At 52.0% G+C, this 22,500-nt stretch overlaps 1 protein-coding gene across 17 annotated transcripts in view; it reads right to left on the bottom strand.

Annotated features, from left to right (window-relative positions):
- LOC116249553 (uncharacterized) overlaps positions 1-22,500 on the bottom strand; it is a 67,618-nt gene that overhangs the window by 44,796 nt on the left and 322 nt on the right. For 3 of the 17 annotated variants that reach the window (XM_050076612.1, XM_050076611.1, XM_050076610.1), the window contains exons 1-2: positions 10,067-22,500; positions 5,674-9,870 (exon numbers count right to left, since the gene is read on the bottom strand). The exon at positions 10,067-22,500 is cut by the window's right edge and continues 322 nt beyond it. In XM_050076612.1, the coding sequence (XP_049932569.1) occupies positions 14,673-18,845 (4,173 nt within the window). In that variant the 5' untranslated portion in view covers positions 18,846-22,500 and the 3' untranslated portion in view covers positions 5,674-9,870; positions 10,067-14,672. Of the gene's footprint in view, positions 1-228; positions 468-1,433; positions 1,556-1,775; positions 1,834-2,971; positions 3,109-5,673; positions 9,871-10,066 lie in introns of those variants that run through there. The other 14 variants (XM_050076615.1, XM_050076614.1, XM_050076613.1 and 11 more) reach the window with 14 other exon arrangements.

Raw genomic sequence — 22,500 nt, 5'->3', positions numbered from 1 at the left:
CCAGATTGAGGATTAAACCCCTGGAGCTAGACGATGAAGGGGTGAGGCAAGCTTCGATTGACGCCGAAGCACGTGCGCTGTCCTGGACAGCTTAAGCTCCCAGGTTCTCTGGTGACGGTTCTGGATTCTCAGGCTTTACCGATCTTCCAAAAATCATTAAAAATCAACCACAGCTCGGATTGGGCTGAAATTTGTGGGTAGCTGCCTCTGATGATTATGAAGGGATGCTCCAAAAATCACTGCAATCGGAGCCCTCTAAGGTCAAGTCGTTGAAGGCTGAAGGCGCCGGACTGTCACAGTCAACAGGCTCTGTTCAGGAACAGAACAGAACGCAGGCGAGTTCCAGAATAGTCCGTCTTCAAAAATTCATTCCCGTTGATCCAGACACCCAAAAATCCTGAAATTTGGATTGAAGGGAGCTGATACACCAAGGTTTGGACGCCCAAAAGATTGGGCCCAAACAAGACCTCCTTGGGCAAGACGTTGAGCAGTTTTGGAGCTGGACGACGCAAGATGGAGCTCTGTTCAGAACGACAGGAAATGGTTCAGACAGCTTCGGCTTCAGATCTTCGTTCCAGTCATTTCCTTCGTCCAATGAATGCCAAATTTCACCGGGAGACTCCTAAGACACCAAGGAAGGAACTCCCAAGAGGCCCGGCTCAGATTCGCTCTCAGGTGATAGCTCCTGGAAGGCACGCGACGCTGCAGCAGTGTTCATCCACTCAGGCGGGTGAAGGAAGGATTCCAGCGCTTCAATCAATTCTCCGGTTGATCATATTCAATCAAAATGTTAATCAAGCATTAGATATCAGGAATAGATCAAGAACAACAGGATTGATCGAATGAGGATAGTCAGATCACCGGATTTGGTGGTTTTCCCCAAATTCTAATGAAGATGGGGGCGCTGCCGCCGTTCGGGCGGAGATTGCAGAATTCCACCGCCGTTCTTTTTCAGATTCAGGCCGTCGATCATATCTCAGTCATCCGACGTTGGATTTGGGGCCTCCTTAGCTTGAAATGTGCGTAAGGATGTTAGGAAGGCAACCACAGTGGCCGATCGTCGAGATTGTACACCATTTTCTTCAGATTTGCAGGTTTCCAGGGACTGGTCGGCGGCAAAATTGGGGGAAACAGTCCAGGCTATTCAAACTGCGATATCTCCCTCATTTCTTGTCGGATTTGGCTCATTCCGGGTTTGTTGGTTTCATATTGATGAGGGGAAAGTCACGGAAGCGTCGGATCGTCAAAACCCTCTCTGTATTTCTTCAGATTCGCGTTTTATCAGGGTTCAGGGACTGTTTTACAGAAACCGGTTGAAGGCTATTCCGTTTTTCATTTTCCTTTCGATTCCTTTGCGTTTCTCCTCGATTTCTCGCAGCAATAACATTACAGAAGCAAGAGTAAACACATGCTACAGAAATCACTTAGTCCCTATTCGATTTAACCTCCTGCTGGCAGTGTTAGACGGACGGAATGGACCCAACCGAATGCGCTGCTCACAGTCGTTGAAATCGAACGGATGACTCTTCAGGCCAGCAGCAATCGCCCGAGCTACCTTCGGTGGATTCCAAACGAGTTAGAAGCACCTCCGGCGTCAGCAGCGTTAGAGCCACCTTCTGGAACGAACGGACAACGAGAGGAAGCCGTGGGAGATCAAGGCTTACCTCTTGAAGACCGCCGGATGTCGTTTTCACCAGGGAAGGCGTTGCTGAAACCAGCGCAGCCACATCCGCTGCTCTCCCTTGACGAACGCAGCCTCACAGCAGCTCCGTGGTCGAGCTACCAGCACTCCGATCGTCTTCTCCACGGTTCCGGCCAGGGGCTTCACAGAACCTCCGTTTTCAGCAAATGGGAGAGGAAGAACTCGCAGCCGAGCGTCCGGTGCTGGCCTCCGGCGCCAGCCCTCTGGTTGCTCGACTTTCCGACCGCACTCCGGCGTCTTCTCCGGCCAATGGCTTCTCAGAGAGGAAGGGAGTTGCAGGCATTCATGGGGGAAAGCTTCTCAGCCTCCATGGAACAAACTCTCGTGCGAGAGAGAAGAACTCTATTTCATTATGCAAAAACTTAGGGTAAAAGTTCCATCACTTAGCTTATAAAGGCTAAGTGACTCGGGACGCCCCTGAACCGTCCCGGTACAAGAGCAAAAGCTGAAATAAAACATGTACAAAGTGAATCGGTACGGCCGAGACGGCCTACCAACAAGACTCCAACTCGGGTCTCCCTTCCGCTCCTGGGTGCTGCCTCGATGCCTCGCCTGGGTCCTAACCCACTTCGTCTAGACTCGGTCTAGACGGCCTTCGTATCTGCCCGTCTCAGTTTCCTGGACTGTCTCTGTTCCGGACGCCAGGACATCCTCTGTGCCTGTCCTGTGGCTGTCCGTCCTGTCTGTCAGCTCTGTCTCTGTCCTGAACGCCTGAACGACCCCTGTTCCTGTCCAGTCCGTGCGTCCTCCGTTTGACAGTCTGGAATTCGTCAGTCTCTGTCCAGAACACCCTGTCTCCATGGTGTGTCCAGCAAGCTGAGCCCCGCGTGCTAAGTCCAGCCCACTCCGCTCGAGTACGTCTGGCTTGGCTTGGGTGGGCAGAGTGGCCTCACCTTGTCCAAGCGCTCTAGCATGAAGTCCTCCAATCGACGGGCTAGCCTCACTCGGTTTAAGTGCATGGGCTGAGTGTGGGGCTGTCATCTCGTCAACCTCCCTTGGCTGCGTAGCACCCTCGCTCGTGATCTCCTCTACAATGGCTGGCGCATTCGGCCTCTTGGCGTCGTCATCGGCAACCGCGGCCGTGGCCTCTCCACGGGTAACCTCCTTTGTGTCCCGGTCCCGCACCCTGCAAAACACGTTAGCCTCACAACAAAAGGAAGCAGGGTCAGTGGCTGCGGGTGCTTTCCCCGCTCAGCGTGGGCGCTCGGCGCCCTCATCTCTCGGCAACCCCTCGACGGTGCGCTGGCCCGCGCCACCCTCGGCCGTGCCCGCGCCACCTTCGGCCGAGCCCGGCCACCTTCGGCGCCCTTGGCCGACGCTCGCCCGGCCTTGTAGCTGGCTGGTCTCATCACCCGGTCGGCCATCGGCGGCATCGTTGGCAGTCCTCGGCCAACTCCTAGGCGGACCTGTAACAGATCCACCCCCCTTAGAACGAGCTTGTCCCCAAGCTCGACCTTGGCACCTCTCCAAGGTAGACGGTGTCCACCTACTCTGGCTTGTGATGCTCATCACGGCTTCTTGTTGGCAGTTAGGCCCTCGACTGTCTATACAGTCATCTACTGGGAGTCTACCGTGTTCTCGTCCTCGGTCATGAGCTTGCCATAGTCGGCTCCCGGTGTTGTCTTCTAACTCTTCAACAAGTGATATGTTTTGGCCCTTATTGACAGACATAATCTCCCAAGCTGCATGCTCAACATGAACATCTAACATGAAAAGTGAGGGTATTTGGGTGGCAATCACACGACTGGACTTCAAGTTTGTCCCCTCTTGGTTTGGATCATCCACTTCTTCTTCCACATATAGAGGTGACGGCTGAGCTGTTAATGCCTTCAAGGTTCCTTCTGGTTTTGTCCCCGTGCGAACTGATGTTAAGATAATTTGGCCTTGGCCACCCTCCTTAGCAAACTTCATTATCATGGTTTTGAAATCCCATGATACGGTCCCTAGTGAGCTCAGCCAAGACATTCCAAGTACCATATCTACTCCACGGATTGGTAAAATATGAAGGTCCACTATGAAAGGCACGTTTTGGATCGTGACCTCTACATCCTTGCCCATCGAGTTGCAAGTGAGACACCTTCCGTCTCCCACAATTACAGCAAACGGTTCAAGTGTTCTCTCAATATTTCTCAATGCATGGGCTGCCTTTTCACTTAGAAAGTTAATACTTGAACCCGTATCCACAAGAATGGTCAACGGATGGTCCTTAATGTATCCCGTTACTCGCATGGAATATGGTAAATCGGTAATCAAGTAGTGACATGATATGTTGGGATCCATTTGATCGTGGTAGCTTGATCCCTCAACCTGTTTACCCTTATCCAGTTCAGGTTGCTCTTTCTCTTCGTCCTCTTCTATCACCACAAAGAGCATCATTTCTTTGCATTTGTGTCCCTTATGCCACTTTTCCTCACAGTCATAGCACAACCCTTTCCTGAATCGCTCGTCCCGTTCCTCTCGGGTTATGAATTTGGTACGTCGGTTAAAGAACTTGGGAGGTTGCCCCTCCTCTCTATGGGAGTTTTGAATCATAGGCTCCGGTGGTCTGGCACGAGGTGGAGCAAACCCTTTGTTTATAATGGGTGGTTTGGCTCGGTGTGAATCAAATCCCTTTGTTTCTTTCCTTATGGCACGTTTAAGCTCCATTTTCTCTTCCTTATCCCTAGCCACTTTCATACAAATTCGAAGGTCTCTTGACTCTTGCGTTTGAACGGCTAGACGGATTTCTGGTTGTAATCCAGCAATAAAGGCCCCCACGAGGGCATCTTCATTCCAGTCCTCAACGAGACATGACAACCTCTCAAACTGATCTTGGTATTCAAGCACCGTCCCCGTTTGTTTAAGGCTGTTTAACTGAACATTGAAGTCGCGTTGGCTGGCCCTCTCAAACCTCTCTATCAAACCGGCTCTAAACTGGTCCCATCCTTGGTTTGGTGTCTTCCTCATGGTATATTGGTACCAATGAAGGGCATTGTCCTCGAAATACATCATAGCTCGGTCAATTTTGTGTTCATGGGCAACTCGTTGGCATTGGAAATACTTCTCAACTTTGCATACCCAATCACGAACTTTGGTCCCATTGAACGTCGGGCATTCCATGCGTGGAAGAGGCAAGGGTGCCTCATCACGTGGTCTCTCTTGTCTGCCCCTTCGCCTCATTCCTCTACGTGGGAGCTGCCCTCGCACGTAAGGATAGCCTCCATCATCGTAGAAGCCTTCCTCGTCTTCTTCTAGTTCATCCGACTCGGTATGTGGATCATGGCGTCCTCTCCTCTCGGGCTGGGGTCTTAGTGGCCTAACTACCCCTTGTCTTTGCTCATGACCCTCTTCTCCAGCTGGCCTAGGAGGAGGATGGAATGTATTTCTGTTTTCCTCCCCTCGTGGTGAAGGCCGACCCTCTCCTACAAGAGTGGTTCCTCCACTAGGTGCTCCCGTGGCTTGTGAGATGAGTTGTTGAAGCCCTTTTAGTAAATCCGGGACACTTAGGGGGTTGGTTTCTTTAGGTCTCTCTTGAGAAGTGCTGGGTGAGTTCGGACGGGCAGGTTGGGGAATAGGGCCCGGGCCATGTACCGAGGCCCCTTGGGATCTCCTTTCAATGCGATCCAACCTCTCACTTTGGGCTCTCATTTCTTCTTGGTTATGGGCTAATTGCTCATGTATGATTTGAGTTTCTTTCATGAATGCCGCCTGCTGGGCTGTAAGCTGCTGTATAGACGTTATTAAAGTGCTTAAATCAGCTGAAGGAAGTGCGAGATGAGGTTCTACATGAGCTGCGGTGGTTCCTTCCTCAACTATTTCGGTTTCCTCAACTTCTCTAACCGGCTGCTTCTCCTTGCGCCCCATGGCTGCGATAGAAACTCACTTTCAAGATCGAATTTCAGAAGACTAAGCTGCTCAAAACCGTAACTCTTTGCAGCCTTAGCTGACCAAATCTGAACAAGAAAACGCACTAAGCCGCTCTGATACCAAACTGTTACATCCGCCCTTGTAGCGCCTCAAAGCTGCCGACGAACGTAACCTCCCAAGACCTCTTAGTGGTAATGTAGCTGGCCCAAGATTGGCCTTACAAAATTTCAACCCCGGCTGGACACAATCCCAGCTCAAATGCCCTTGGGTAAGGATACAAGGAATGGTTTACCCTTTGCTAAACTAGGTCTGAACCTACTACAACAAGTTGGGTTCGAGGCCGTACAAGCGTAGCGTACAACAATAGCCCATTCCTCACTCAATCCAGCATTCATCATTCGTATCAAACCATTCATACAATCCCTAGGACGTGCAAACCATCACCATGCACCCTAGGAAGGTCCGTAGTCCGGGTTCGTGTCCTTAGCTATCGAGCTTTGGAGGTAACCCCAGCACTACACGCCCGGAGGCAAGGCTGAAAATGAGTGCACCCGCCCTCGGAACTATAGGGTGATTCGGGTGCCTACCTGGCTGAAGCAAGTTCAGCAAGCGACCAAGGGCAAAGGCCAAAGCCCCTTGGTAATCAGCACGTCGGTCTTCGCAAGCGAGGCACCCGTTCAAGTTGGTCTCTCCTCCTTGCTCAAGACGTAGACAGCATAGTTACTGTTTTGTAATTCAGCAACTTAAAACGGGAGAAGGGATTGCACTTAGCTGGAAATGTTGGAACCCCTAGTGCTGTGATGAAGTAGGGGGAGACTAGCGCTGACAAGGTGACAGCGTACACCCTTCTTCTCCCGGGATCAGCTCAGCACACGGTTGCTGGACTGCTCCTCCTTCTCAGCAATACACTCCAGAAAATGAATAGAGAAGGTTACTGTCGAAATTAGCAAGGAAACGGAGTATTTCCAAGCATCGTTAGGAGACTTCACCGTGAGAACGTTTTACCCCTGTTCGTTGTTGAGTTTAGGGGGATGCAAGCGCCGCTTAGCCCGGCGTAAGCTATGTCTCCTAACCGGTGTAGCTGCAATGGATTAGGCCCTGCTGCCCGCAACACCTTCCACCGTTGGGCTACAATGCACTTCAAACAAGGGCGAGCGAATCACTGAAAAAGACAATGATTAAGAGCAGAATTTCGAAGGTGGAGAGGCGTCACCAGATTGAGGATTAAACCCCTGGAGCTAGACGATGAAGGGGTGAGGCAAGCTTCGATTGACGCCGAAGCACGTGCGCTGTCCTGGACAGCTTAAGCTCCCAGGTTCTCTGGTGACGGTTCTGGATTCTCAGGCTTTACCGATCTTCCAAAAATCATTAAAAATCAACCACAGCTCGGATTGGGCTGAAATTTTGTGGGTAGCTGCCTCTGATGATTATGAAGGGACGCTCCAAAAATCACTGCAATCGGAGCCCTCTAAGGTCAAGTCGTTGAAGGCTGAAGGCGCCGGACTGTCACAGTCAACAGGCTCTGTTCAGGAACAGAACAGAACGCAGGCGAGTTCCAGAATAGTCCGTCTTCAAAAATTCATTCCCGTTGATCCAGACACCCAAAAATCCTGAAATTTGGATTGAAGGGAGCTGATACACCAAGGTTTGGACGCCCAAAAGATTGGGCCCAAACAAGACCTCCTTGGGCAAGACGTTGAGCAGTTTTGGAGCTGGACGACGCAAGATGGAGCTCTGTTCAGAACGACAGGAAATGGTTCAGACAGCTTCGGCTTCAGATCTTCGTTCCAGTCATTTCCTTCGTCCAATGAATGCCAAATTTCACCGGGAGACTCCTAAGACACCAAGGAAGGAACTCCCAAGAGGCCCGGCTCAGATTCGCTCTCAGGTGATAGCTCCTGGAAGGCACGCGACGCTGCAGCAGTGTTCATCCACTCAGGCGGGTGAAGGAAGGATTCCAGCGCTTCAATCAATTCTCCGGTTGATCATATTCAATCAAAATGTTAATCAAAGCATTAGATATCAGGAATAGATCAAGAACAACAGGATTGATCGAATGAGGATAGTCAGATCACCGGATTTGGTGGTTTTCCCCAAATTCTAATGAAGATGGGGGCGCTGCCGCCGTTCGGGCGGAGATTGCAGAATTCCACCGCCGTTCTTTTTCAGATTCAGGCCGTCGATCATATCTCAGTCATCCGACGTTGGATTTGGGGCCTCCTTAGCTTGAAATGTGCGTAAGGATGTTAGGAAGGCAACCACAGTGGCCGATCGTCGAGATTGTACACCATTTTCTTCAGATTTGCAGGTTTCCAGGGACTGGTCGGCGGCAAAATTGGGGGAAACAGTCCAGGCTATTCAAACTGCGATATCTCCCTCATTTCTTGTCGGATTTGGCTCATTCCGGGTTTGTTGGTTTCGTATTGATGAGGGGAAAGTCACGGAAGCGTCGGATCGTCAAAACCCTCTCTGTATTTCTTCAGATTCGCGTTTTATCAGGGTTCAGGGACTGTTTTACAGAAACCGGTTGAAGGCTATTCCGTTTTTCATTTTCCTTTCGATTCCTTTGCGTTTCTCCTCGATTTCTCGCAGCAATAACATTACAGAAGCAAGAGTAAACACATGCTACAGAAATCACTTAGTCCCTATTCGATTTAACCTCCTGCTGGCAGTGTTAGACGGACGGAATGGACCCAACCGAATGCGCTGCTCACAGTCGTTGAAATCGAACGGATGACTCTTCAGGCCAGCAGCAATCGCCCGAGCTACCTTCGGTGGATTCCAAACGAGTTAGAAGCACCTCCGGCGTCAGCAGCGTTAGAGCCACCTTCTGGAACGAACGGACAACGAGAGGAAGCCGTGGGAGATCAAGGCTTACCTCTTGAAGACCGCCGGATGTCGTTTTCACCAGGGAAGGCGTTGCTGAAACCAGCGCAGCCACATCCGCTGCTCTCCCTTGACGAACGCAGCCTCACAGCAGCTCCGTGGTCGAGCTACCAGCACTCCGATCGTCTTCTCCACGGTTCCGGCCAGGGGCTTCACAGAACCTCCGTTTTCAGCAAATGGGAGAGGAAGAACTCGCAGCCGAGCGTCCGGTGCTGGCCTCCGGCGCCAGCCCTCTGGTTGCTCGACTTTCCGACCGCACTCCGGCGTCTTCTCCGGCCAATGGCTTCTCAGAGAGGAAGGGAGTTGCAGGCATTCATGGGGGAAAGCTTCTCAGCCTCCATGGAACAAACTCTCGTGCGAGAGAGAAGAACTCTATTTCATTATGCAAAAACTTAGGGTAAAAGTTCCATCACTTAGCTTATAAAGGCTAAGTGACTCGGGACGCCCCTGAACCGTCCCGGTACAAGAGCAAAAGCTGAAATAAAACATGTACAAAGTGAATCGGTACGGCCGAGACGGCCTACCAACAAGACTCCAACTCGGGTCTCCCTTCCGCTCCTGGGTGCTGCCTCGATGCCTCGCCTGGGTCCTAACCCACTTCGTCTAGACTCGGTCTAGACGGCCTTCGTATCTGCCCGTCTCAGTTTCCTGGACTGTCTCTGTTCCGGACGCCAGGACATCCTCTGTGCCTGTCCTGTGGCTGTCCGTCCTGTCTGTCAGCTCTGTCTCTGTCCTGAACGCCTGAACGACCCCTGTTCCTGTCCAGTCCGTGCGTCCTCCGTTTGACAGTCTGGAATTCGTCAGTCTCTGTCCAGAACACCCTGTCTCCATGGTGTGTCCAGCAAGCTGAGCCCCGCGTGCTAAGTCCAGCCCACTCCGCTCGAGTACGTCTGGCTTGGCTTGGGTGGGCAGAGTGGCCTCACCTTGTCCAAGCGCTCTAGCATGAAGTCCTCCAATCGACGGGCTAGCCTCACTCGGTTTAAGTGCATGGGCTGAGTGTGGGGCTGTCATCTCGTCAACCTCCCTTGGCTGCGTAGCACCCTCGCTCGTGATCTCCTCTACAATGGCTGGCGCATTCGGCCTCTTGGCGTCGTCATCGGCAACCGCGGCCGTGGCCTCTCCACGGGTAACCTCCTTTGTGTCCCGGTCCCGCACCCTGCAAAACACGTTAGCCTCACAACAAAAGGAAGCAGGGTCAGTGGCTGCGGGTGCTTTCCCCGCTCAGCGTGGGCGCTCGGCGCCCTCATCTCTCGGCAACCCCTCGACGGTGCGCTGGCCCGCGCCACCCTCGGCCGTGCCCGCGCCACCTTCGGCCGAGCCCGGCCACCTTCGGCGCCCTTGGCCGACGCTCGCCCGGCCTTGTAGCTGGCTGGTCTCATCACCCGGTCGGCCATCGGCGGCATCGTTGGCAGTCCTCGGCCAACTCCTAGGCGGACCTGTAACAGAGATCATATGCATCAATCGGCTGCTGTAGTCCCTCCTGTGCCCGGTCTTCCGCTGCTCGCGGACAGCGTCGGGAACAGTAGGGATACAGAAAGCGAATTCGCTTGATACTTCAAAATATTTAATATTTATGGTAGACCAAGTGATTTTCGCGTTGGCCCTTTTATGGGGAGCCATCGCCCAAATCACCTATAGGTTAACCACCAGCTCGGATCGACGGACTTGACACCCTTCGACCTTGCTGCCGTCCCTCGTGTGCCCTTTCTTCACTGCGAGCGGCCATTTTTTCTTGGTTCCGCGTGCTTCCGTAGCTGTCTTTTCAGCTTCTCCTGCGTCCGGTTTTGCCTGGGCCATTTGTAGTCCACGCGGTGCGACTGCCTTCTTCTCGGCCTCCGACTGCTGTCAAGGCCTTTGTTTGGCAGGTGCTATGCAACGTGTCCTTCCCTGCCTGGCCCTCGGCCTGCAGTGCTCGCTGTTCCCCGACAGCGCCTGCGGTGTCCTTTGGGACCGGATCAGGTACACAAGTGGATTCACGAATGGTCTGGAACATTTATGGTAGACTAGGTGATTTTCGCGTTAGCCCCTTTTACCCGGGAGCGATCGCCCAAATCACCTGCGTAGGAGATTGTTACATCCGCCCTTGTAGCGCCTCAAAGCCGCCGACGAACGTAACCTCCCAAGACCTCTTAGTGGTAATGTAGCTGGCCCAAGTTTGGCCTTACAAAATTTCAACCCCGGCTGGACACAATCCCAGCTCAAATGCCCTTGGGTAAGGATACAAGGAATGGTTTACCCTTTGCTAAACTAGGTCTGAACCTACTACAACAAGTTGGGTTCGAGGCCGTACAAGCGTAGCGTACAACAATAGCTCATTCCTCACTCAATCCAGCATTCATCATTCGTATCAAACCATTCATACAATCCCTAGGACGTGCAAACCATCACCATGCACCCTAGGAAGGTCCGTAGTCCGGGTTCGTGTCCTTAGCTATCGAGCTTTGGAGGTAACCCCAGCACTACACGCCCGGAGGCAAGGCTGAAAACAAGTGCACCCGCCCTCGAATCTATAGGGTGATTCGGGTGCCTACCTGGCTGAAGCTAGTTCAGCAAGCGACCAAGGGCAAAGGCCAAAGCCCCTTGGTAATCAGCACGTCGGTCTTCGCAAGCGAGGTGCCCGTTCAAGTTGGTCTCTCCTCCTTGCTCAAGACATAGACAGCATAGTTACTGTTTTGTAATTCAGCAACTCAAGACGGGAGAAGGGATTGCACTTAGCTGGAAACGTTGGAACCCCTAGTGCTGTGATGAAGTAGGGGGAAGCTAGCGCTGACAAGGTGACAGCGTACACCCTTCTTCTCCCGGGATCAGCTCAGCACACGGTTGCTGGACTGCTCCTCCTTCTCAGCAATACACTCCAGAAAATGAATAGAGAAGGTTACTGTCGAAAATAGCAAGGAAACGGAGTATTCCCAAGCATCGTTAGGAGACTTCACCGTGAGAACGTTCTACCCCTGTTCGTTGTTGAGTTTAGGGGGAGGCAAGCGCCGCTTAGCCCGGCGTAAGCTATGTCTCCTAACCGGTGTAGCTGCAATGGATTAGGCCCTGCTGTCCGCAACACCTTCCACCGTTGGGCTACAATGCACTTCAAACAAGGGCGAGCGAATCACTGACAAAGGCAAAGATTAAGAGCAGTATTTCGAAGGTGGAGAGGCGTCACCAGATTGAGGATTAAACCCCTGGAGCTAGACGATGAAGGGGTGAGGCAAGCTTCGATTGACGCCGAAGCACGCGCGCTGTCCTGGACAGCTTAAGCTCCCTGGTTCTCTGGTGAAGGTTCTGGATTCTCAGGCTTTGCCGATCTTCCAAAAATCATTAAAAATCATCCACAGCTCGGATTGGGCTGAAATTTGGTGGGTAGCTGCCTCTGATGATTATGAAGGGACGCTCCAAAAATCACTGCAATCGGAGCCCTCTAAGGTCAAGTCGTTGAAGGCTGAAGGCGCCGAACTGTCACAGTCAACAGGCTCTGTTCAGGAACAGAACGGAACGCAGGCGAGTTCCAGAGTAGTCCGTCTTCAAAAATTCATTCCCGTTGATCCAGACACCCAAAAATCCTGAAATTTGGTTTGAAGGGAGCTGACACACCAAGGTTTGGACGCCCAGAAGATTGGGCCCAAACAAGACCTCCTTGGGCAAGACGTTGAGCAGTTTTGGAGCTGGACGCCGCAAGGTGGAGCTCTGTTCAGGACGACAGGAAATGGTTCAGACAGCTTCGGCTTCAGATCTTTGTTCCAGTCATTTCCTTCGTCCAATGAATGCCAGATTTCACCGGGAGACTCCTAAGACACCAAGGAAGGAACTCCCAAGAGGCCCGGCTCAGATTCGCTCTCAGGTGATAGCTCCTGGAAGGCACGCGACGCTGCAGCAGTGTTCATCCACTCAGGCGGGTGCAGGAAGGATTCCAGAGCTTCAATCGATTCTCCGGGTGATCATTCTCAATCAAAACGTTAATCCAAGCATTAGATATCAGGAATAGAGCAAGAACAACAGATTAGAACGAAGGAGGATAGTCAGATCACCGGATTTGGTGGTTTTCCCCAAATTCTAGTGAAGATGGGGGCGCTGCCGCCGTTCGGGCGGAGATTACAGACTTCCACCGCCGTTCTTTTTCAGATTCAGGCCGTCGATCATATCTCGGTCATCCGACGTCGGATTTTGGGCCTCCTTAGCTTGAAATGTGCGTAAGGAAGTTAGGAAGGCAACCACAGTGGCCGATCGTCGAGATTGTACACCATTTTCTTCAGATTTGCAGGTTTCCAGGGACTGGTCGGCGGCAAAATTGGGGGAAACAGTCCAGGCTATTCAAACTGCGATATCTCCCTCATTTCTTGTCGGATTTGGCTCATTCCGGGTTCATTGGTTTCGTATTGATGAGGGGAAAGTCACAGAAGCGTCGGATCATCAAAACCCTCTCTGTATTTCTTCAGATTCGCGTTTTATCAGGGTTCAGGGACTGTTTTACAGAAACCGGTTGAAGGCTATTCCGTTTTTCGTTTTCCTTCCGATTCCTTTGCGTTTCTCCTCGATTTCTCGCAGCAATAACATTACAGAAGCAAGAGTAAACACATGCTACAGAAATCGCTTAGTCTCCCATCGATTTGAATCCCTGCTCACAGTGTTAGACGAACGGAAGGATTCCGCCCGAATGCGCTGCTCACAGTCGTTAAAACCGATCGAACGACTCTTCAATCCAGCGACAATCGCCCGAGCTACCTTCGGTGGATTCCAAACGAGTTAGAAGCACCTCCGGCGTCAGCAGCGTTAGAGCCACCTTCTGGAACGAACGGACAACGAGAGGAAGCCGTCGGAGATCAAGGCTTACCTCTTGAAGACCGCCGGATGTCGTTTTCAGCAGGGAAGGCGTTGCTGAAACCAGCGCAGCCACATCCGCTGCTCTCCCTTGACGAACGCAGCCTCACAGCAGCTCCGTGGTCGAGCTACCAGCACTCCGATCGTCGTCTCCACGGTTCCGGCCTGGGGCTTCACAGAACCTCCGTTTTCAGCAAATGGGAGAGGAAGAACTCGCAGCCGAGCGTCCGGTGCTGGCCTCCGGCGCCAGCCCTCTGGTTGCTCGTCTTTCCGACCGCACTCCGGCGTCTTCTCCGGCCTAAGGCTTCTCAGAGATGAAGGGAGTTGCAGGTTTTGGGAAGGCAGGCATGGCAGCCGCCCATGGTGACAAGCTCTCACACGAGAGAGAAGAAAACCCAATTCTATTATGCAAAAACTTTGGGTAAAAGTTCCATCACTTAGCTTATAAAGGCTAAGTGACTCGGGACGCCCCTGAACCGTCCCGGTACAAGAGCAAAAGCTGAAATAAAACATGTACAAAGTGAATCGGTACGGCCGAGACGGCCTACCAACAAGACTCCAACTCGGGTCTCTCTTCCGCTCCTGGGTGCTGCCTCGGTGCCTCGCCTGGGTCCTAACCCACTCCGTCTAGACTCGGTCTAGACGGCCTTCGTATCTGCCCGTCTCAGTTTCCTGGACTGTCTCTGTTCCGGACGCCAGGACATCCTCTGTGCCTGTCCTGTGGCTGTCCGTCCTGTCTGTCAGCTCTGTCTCTGTTCTGAACGCCTGAACGACCCCTGTTCCTGTCCTGTCCGTGCGTCCTCTGTTTGACAGTCTGGAACTCGTCAGTCTCTGTCCAGAACACCCTGTCTCCATGGTGTGTCCAGCAAGCTGAGCCCCGCGTGCTAAGTCCAGCCCACTCCGCTCGAGTACGTCTGACTTGGCTTGGGTGGGCAGAGTGGTCTCACCGTGTCCAAGCGCTATAGCATGAAGTCCTCCAATCGACGGGCTAGCCTCACTCTGATCAAGTGCACGGGCTGAGTGTGGGGCTGTCATCTCGTCAACCTCCCTTGGCTGCGTAGCACCCTCGCTCGTGATCTCCTCCGCACTGGCTGGCGCGTTCGGGCTCTTGGCGTCGTCATCGGCAACCGCGGCCGTGACCTCTCCACGGGTAACCTCCTTTGCGTGCCGGTCCCGCGCCCTGCAAAACACGTTAGCCTCACAACAAAAGGAAGCAGGGTCAGTGGTTGCGGGTGCTTTCCCCGCTCGGCGTGGGCGCTCGGCGCCCTCATCTCTCGGCAGCCTCGCGACGGTGTGCTGGCCCGCGCCACCTTCGGCCGTGCTCGGCCCTCTTCGGCGCTCGTGGCCGACGCTCGTCCGGCCTTGTAGCTGGCTGGTCTCGTCACCCGGTCGGCCATCGGCGGCATCGTCGGCAGTCCTCGGCCAACTCCTAGGCGGACCTGTAACAGATCCACCCCCCCTTAGAACGAGCTTGTCCCCAAGCTCGACCTTGGCAGTCCCCTAGGGTGAGCCGACCACTCTTATCCAGCCAGGCCTTGCTTCTAGCTGGTCCATAATCCCGCTGCAACAGCCCCAGTAATGTCCCTCGCTGGTCTTGATGTCTTGGGTTGTCACTTAATATTGCTGCCCCATGCAACCTTCCTCGATCATAGACTTGGCCTTTAAGCCTCTTTGGCCTTGCCCTACAACGATCTCCAAGTGCTGCCAATTCGTTTTCCAGTTTGGCCTTGAACCATCCTATCAATAGTAGAGGGTAGCACGGTCCATAATCGATCGGGAGTCGTCCAAGTTGGGACTCCATTCTCTTGTGAAGTTCCTTATAACATTTTGTTGCCGACCCTTGTATGGACTTTCCATGGTCAAAAATCAGCCTAACTTGTGGGTGCACTTCAGCCTTAAGATAATGTGCAAACGTTGGCATGTGAAGACTATTATTAGTCTTAAGAACGAAGGTGGTGTTTGGGAGTTGCTTCAACACGTTCTGCCCAAGATCTGCCCCTTCTAGCTGGCCACAGTTCCCATTCTTACGGGCTGAAAAATTTGTGTTGTCATCGCCATCCTCCTTAGATGATGCCTCACTCGCTGTGAAGGTACTCCATGGTATTGATTCCAGCTGATCATAAAGGGTTGCCGCTACCCCAATGTGGTCCATAGGGGCGAGCTCTTTGTTCTCATGGATTTCAGCATTCTTAATGTTTTCATTTCGCCTTTCTAGAGTTTGATGCTCACCCGTTTTCAGGTCCTTTAATAAATCTGAAATTTTATCCTTAGAAGTCGGGAATTGACCGGTTGGTTTCTCACGGGTTGCCACAGCCTCATCCTCTTCATCCGATTCATCCGAATTCTCAGCCTGCTCTTGTTGGGGGCCATTGCCTTGCCCATGAGCTGACGCACTTAGGAAGGTTCTTTGCTCATTCTGTCGTTGGACGTACATTTGCTCTAATAGTTCGTCATTCTTCACTACAATCCGTCTAATCATGGTCAACGCATCAGTTAGAGTGAAATGGGGCTTCTCGGCTGGTGGTTGCGCTCTAATGGTGGCTGTACCATCATCACCCACCTTTGCTCCCTCGGGTGCCTTAGCAACCTGTTCTTTCTTGCGTACCATGGCTGGACTTGCGCTCAAGACGTTAGCATGTTTAGTGCGTTCAAGCTTTGCTGGAATTGGCATCTTGTTCCGAACAGGAACACGACTGCTGGTCTTTTTTTGTTGCTGCATTTTATCGGGTTTGGTAGAGGACTGAATCTTCCTTATTGCCTCCCGCAAATTATACGCTGCTGGTAGGGGATCTTTCAATGGTTCCTTTGAAAGTTGTTGATTTCGGTTCCCTGTTTTCAGTGAAGGACCATTTACAAAGTTACTCCTTGTTCGGGGCTTAGGCCTCCTTCCTAAATCTGAGGTTGCCAAAATATCTTTCAGCTTGTTCCCTTTTTGCTGATCTGCTCGGTTGTGGATTTTCTGATTTTTATTTGGCTTTGAATGGCTGCTGGTTGACTGAAGCGAAATGGCAGTAGAGGGCTGTAAGCTTGCTGCCTTCGTTGGCCCACACCTCAAGGGGTTCGTTGAATTTTGTGGGCTGTAATTATGCAATCTATTATGACCAACTAAGGGCAGTAGTGGTTCACAATAGTTGGATTCCCTCTTGTGAGTTGTCCCACTACTAGTTGCATACCCGAACGTGAAGTTGCTGATTCGGGGGTGATACAACCTTGTTTCAGCCAAAGTGAACCCACGATACTCATGGGGTGAAGAACTGGAATGGTCATTAGGGGATGGATCCCCATAGTCGTCTCCCCATTCTTTGCAAGATTCATCACTTGACTGATCCTCGATTTCATTGGTAGTCAACCGTTCATCCTCACTATGTTGGCTCGCTTTGGAGTATTCATCTCCTTGATCGGAACTCTCAGAACCGGTTTGTTGATCATCACCTTCCTCTTCATCCATCTCCTCAATAGGATCGCAGTCCTCACTAGCGTAAGATGGCTCTTCAAATAAATCAATGAAATCTTTCAACACATGCTGAATTTCGATGGGAACTATTTCTGTTGGCTCTTCCTTGGCTGGCACATCCGTGGCCATAGCCACTAACCAAAATGCGGGCTGCTGAGCCACTAACGCCTTGAGGGCTGCCCGTGGCTTCACGCTTGAGTTCGTGGCTGTCAACGTGACTCTTTCCTCATCGCCATCTTTCGTGAAACTCATTCGGAGGTTAGCAAAGTCCCAATGGATTACACCCAAGGTTTCCAGCCATTGAATGCCTAACACTATGTCGACTCCTCCAAGAGGTAAAACAAACACGTCCACCTTGAAGGGCACCTTGTTCATCACAAGTTCTAGGTCTTTGCACCTTCCTTCGCAAGGGAGCTTGGACCCATCGCCTACCATAACTGTAAACGGAGCTTGAGGCTCAATGCGGCATCCCAACTTGTTAGCCACTTCTAGACTCATGAAATTATGAGTGGCCCCCGAGTCTAGGAGGACTACAAGTCTGGTTTGGTTGACATACCCTCTAACTCTCATTGCTTTGGCTTTACTAGGGTCGGTCAAGGAGTGGCAAGACGTTTCCTCTCCAATGGCTGCCTCAACTAAGACTTCCGGTGGAACCTCATCCTCACTAGAATCATCATCGGTGGGTGGTTCCTCATCATCCTCAAGAACTGCATACAGCCGTTTCTTTTTGCACTCATGGCCCTTGTGCCATTTTTCTTCACAATTATAGCATAGCCCTTGCTGAAATCGTCGGTCTCTTTCTTCCTTGGTGATGTAAGTGACCTTGCGTGGGGGATGTTGGGGTGGGGGTGTAGCCTTCTTCTTGAAGTTAGCTTTGGAGTGAACGAGGGTTCTGGCCCGATGTGGGTCATACCCTTTTGCATCCTTCCTTATGGCACGTTTAAGCTCCATTTTCTCTTCTTTATCCCTAGCCACCTTCATGCAAATTCGAAGGTCTCTTGACTCTTGCGTTTGAACGGCTAGACGGATTTCTGGTTGTAATCCAGCAATAAAGGCCCCCACGAGGGCATCTTCATTCCAGTCCTCCACAAGACATGACAACCTCTCAAACTGATCTTGGTATTCAAGCACCGTCCCCGTTTGTTTAAGGCTGTTTAACTGAACATTGAAGTCGCGTTGGCTGGCTCTCTCAAACCTCTCTATCAAACCGGCTCTAAACTGGTCCCATCCTTGGTTTGGCGTCTTCCTCATGGTATATTGATACCAATGAAGGGCATTGTCCTCAAAATACATCATAGCTCGGTCGATTTTCTGTTCATGGGCAACTCGTTGGCATTGGAAATACTTCTCAACTTTGCATACCCAATCACGTACTTTGGTCCCATTGAACGTCGGGCATTCCATGCGTGGAAGAGGCAAGGGTGCCTCATCACGTGGTCTCTCTTGTCTGCCCCTTCGCATCCTTCCTCTACGTGGGAGCTGCCCTCGCACGTAAGGATAGCCTCCATCATCGTAGAAGCCTTCCTCGTCTTCTCCTAGTTCATCCGACTCGGTATGTGGATCATGGAGTCCTCTCCTCTCGGGCTGGGGTCTTAGTGGCCTAACTACCCCTTGTCTTTGCTCATGACCCTCTTCTCCAGCTGGCCTAGGAGGAGGATGGAATGTATTTCTGTTTTCCTCCCCTCGTGGTGAAGGCCGACCCTCTCCTACAAGAGTGGTTCCTCCACTAGGTGCTCCCGTGGCTTGTGAGATGAGTTGTTGAAGCCCTTTTAGTAAATCCGGGACACTTAGGGGGTTGGTTTCTTTAGGCCTCTCTTGAGAAGTGCTGGGTGAGTTCGGACGGGCAGGTTGGGGAATAGGGCCCGGGCCATGTACCGAGGCCCCTTGTGATCTCCTTTCAATGCGATCCAACCTCTCACTTTGGGCTCTCATTTCTTCTTGGTTATGAGCTAATCGCTCATGTATGATTTGAGTTTCTTTCATGAATGCCGCTTGCTGGGCTGTAAGCTGCTGTATAGATGTTATTAAAGTGCTTAAATCAGATGAAGGGAGGGTGAGTTGAGGGTCTACATGAGGAGCGGTGGCTCCCTCTTCTTCGATTTCGGTTTCCTCTACCTCCCTAACCGGCTGCTTCTCCTTGCGCCCCATGACTGGGATGAACCCTCTATTCAAGACCGAATTTCAGAAGATTAAGCTGCTCAAACCGTAACTCTTTGCAGCCTTAGCTGACCAAATCTGAACAAGAAAACGCACTAAGCCGCTCTGATACCAAACTGTTACATCCGCCCTTGTAGCGCCTCAAAGCCGCCGACGAACGTAACCTCCCAAGACCTCTTAGTGGTAATGTAGCTGGCCCAAGTTTGGCCTTACAAAATTTCAACCCCGGCTGGACACAATCCCAGCTCAAATGCCCTTGGGTAAGGATACAAGGAATGGTTTACCCTTTGCTAAACTAGGTCTGAACCTACTACAACAAGTTGGGTTCGAGGCCGTACAAGCGTAGCGTACAACAATAGCTCATTCCTCACTCAATCCAGCATTCATCATTCGTATCAAACCATTCATACAATCCCTAGGACGTGCAAACCATCACCATGCACCCTAGGAAGGTCCGTAGTCCGGGTTCGTGTCCTTAGCTATCGAGCTTTGGAGGTAACCCCAGCACTACACGCCCGGAGGCAAGGCTGAAAACAAGTGCACCCGCCCTCGAATCTATAGGGTGATTCGGGTGCCTACCTGGCTGAAGCTAGTTCAGCAAGCGACCAAGGGCAAAGGCCAAAGCCCCTTGGTAATCAGCACGTCGGTCTTCGCAAGCGAGGTGCCCGTTCAAGTTGGTCTCTCCTCCTTGCTCAAGACATAGACAGCATAGTTACTGTTTTGTAATTCAGCAACTCAAGACGGGAGAAGGGATTGCACTTAGCTGGAAACGTTGGAACCCCTAGTGCTGTGATGAAGTAGGGGGAAGCTAGCGCTGACAAGGTGACAGCGTACACCCTTCTTCTCCCGGGATCAGCTCAGCACACGGTTGCTGGACTGCTCCTCCTTCTCAGCAATACACTCCAGAAAATGAATAGAGAAGGTTACTGTCGAAAATAGCAAGGAAACGGAGTATTCCCAAGCATCGTTAGGAGACTTCACCGTGAGAACGTTCTACCCCTGTTCGTTGTTGAGTTTAGGGGGAGGCAAGCGCCGCTTAGCCCGGCGTAAGCTATGTCTCCTAACCGGTGTAGCTGCAATGGATTAGGCCCTGCTGTCCGCAACACCTTCCACCGTTGGGCTACAATGCACTTCAAACAAGGGCGAGCGAATCACTGACAAAGGCAAAGATTAAGAGCAGTATTTCGAAGGTGGAGAGGCGTCACCAGATTGAGGATTAAACCCCTGGAGCTAGACGATGAAGGGGTGAGGCAAGCTTCGATTGACGCCGAAGCACGCGCGCTGTCCTGGACAGCTTAAGCTCCCTGGTTCTCTGGTGAAGGTTCTGGATTCTCAGGCTTTGCCGATCTTCCAAAAATCATTAAAAATCATCCACAGCTCGGATTGGGCTGAAATTTGGTGGGTAGCTGCCTCTGATGATTATGAAGGGACGCTCCAAAAATCACTGCAATCGGAGCCCTCTAAGGTCAAGTCGTTGAAGGCTGAAGGCGCCGAACTGTCACAGTCAACAGGCTCTGTTCAGGAACAGAACGGAACGCAGGCGAGTTCCAGAGTAGTCCGTCTTCAAAAATTCATTCCCGTTGATCCAGACACCCAAAAATCCTGAAATTTGGTTTGAAGGGAGCTGACACACCAAGGTTTGGACGCCCAGAAGATTGGGCCCAAACAAGACCTCCTTGGGCAAGACGTTGAGCAGTTTTGGAGCTGGACGCCGCAAGGTGGAGCTCTGTTCAGGACGACAGGAAATGGTTCAGACAGCTTCGGCTTCAGATCTTTGTTCCAGTCATTTCCTTCGTCCAATGAATGCCAGATTTCACCGGGAGACTCCTAAGACACCAAGGAAGGAACTCCCAAGAGGCCCGGCTCAGATTCGCTCTCAGGTGATAGCTCCTGGAAGGCACGCGACGCTGCAGCAGTGTTCATCCACTCAGGCGGGTGCAGGAAGGATTCCAGAGCTTCAATCGATTCTCCGGGTGATCATTCTCAATCAAAACGTTAATCCAAGCATTAGATATCAGGAATAGAGCAAGAACAACAGATTAGAACGAAGGAGGATAGTCAGATCACCGGATTTGGTGGTTTTCCCCAAATTCTAGTGAAGATGGGGGCGCTGCCGCCGTTCGGGCGGAGATTACAGACTTCCACCGCCGTTCTTTTTCAGATTCAGGCCGTCGATCATATCTCGGTCATCCGACGTCGGATTTTGGGCCTCCTTAGCTTGAAATGTGCGTAAGGAAGTTAGGAAGGCAACCACAGTGGCCGATCGTCGAGATTGTACACCATTTTCTTCAGATTTGCAGGTTTCCAGGGACTGGTCGGCGGCAAAATTGGGGGAAACAGTCCAGGCTATTCAAACTGCGATATCTCCCTCATTTCTTGTCGGATTTGGCTCATTCCGGGTTCATTGGTTTCGTATTGATGAGGGGAAAGTCACAGAAGCGTCGGATCATCAAAACCCTCTCTGTATTTCTTCAGATTCGCGTTTTATCAGGGTTCAGGGACTGTTTTACAGAAACCGGTTGAAGGCTATTCCGTTTTTCGTTTTCCTTCCGATTCCTTTGCGTTTCTCCTCGATTTCTCGCAGCAATAACATTACAGAAGCAAGAGTAAACACATGCTACAGAAATCGCTTAGTCTCCCATCGATTTGAATCCCTGCTCACAGTGTTAGACGAACGGAAGGATTCCGCCCGAATGCGCTGCTCACAGTCGTTAAAACCGATCGAACGACTCTTCAATCCAGCGACAATCGCCCGAGCTACCTTCGGTGGATTCCAAACGAGTTAGAAGCACCTCCGGCGTCAGCAGCGTTAGAGCCACCTTCTGGAACGAACGGACAACGAGAGGAAGCCGTCGGAGATCAAGGCTTACCTCTTGAAGACCGCCGGATGTCGTTTTCAGCAGGGAAGGCGTTGCTGAAACCAGCGCAGCCACATCCGCTGCTCTCCCTTGACGAACGCAGCCTCACAGCAGCTCCGTGGTCGAGCTACCAGCACTCCGATCGTCGTCTCCACGGTTCCGGCCTGGGGCTTCACAGAACCTCCGTTTTCAGCAAATGGGAGAGGAAGAACTCGCAGCCGAGCGTCCGGTGCTGGCCTCCGGCGCCAGCCCTCTGGTTGCTCGTCTTTCCGACCGCACTCCGGCGTCTTCTCCGGCCTAAGGCTTCTCAGAGATGAAGGGAGTTGCAGGTTTTGGGAAGGCAGGCATGGCAGCCGCCCATGGTGACAAGCTCTCACACGAGAGAGAAGAAAACCCAATTCTATTATGCAAAAACTTTGGGTAAAAGTTCCATCACTTAGCTTATAAAGGCTAAGTGACTCGGGACGCCCCTGAACCGTCCCGGTACAAGAGCAAAAGCTGAAATAAAACATGTACAAAGTGAATCGGTACGGCCGAGACGGCCTACCAACAAGACTCCAACTCGGGTCTCTCTTCCGCTCCTGGGTGCTGCCTCGGTGCCTCGCCTGGGTCCTAACCCACTCCGTCTAGACTCGGTCTAGACGGCCTTCGTATCTGCCCGTCTCAGTTTCCTGGACTGTCTCTGTTCCGGACGCCAGGACATCCTCTGTGCCTGTCCTGTGGCTGTCCGTCCTGTCTGTCAGCTCTGTCTCTGTTCTGAACGCCTGAACGACCCCTGTTCCTGTCCT

Source organism: Nymphaea colorata, chromosome 3, assembly GCF_008831285.2.
Source record: "Nymphaea colorata isolate Beijing-Zhang1983 chromosome 3, ASM883128v2, whole genome shotgun sequence".
NCBI classification, from domain to species: Eukaryota; Viridiplantae; Streptophyta; class Magnoliopsida; order Nymphaeales; family Nymphaeaceae; genus Nymphaea; species Nymphaea colorata.
This window is presented reverse-complemented; position numbering and strand designations above follow the sequence as displayed.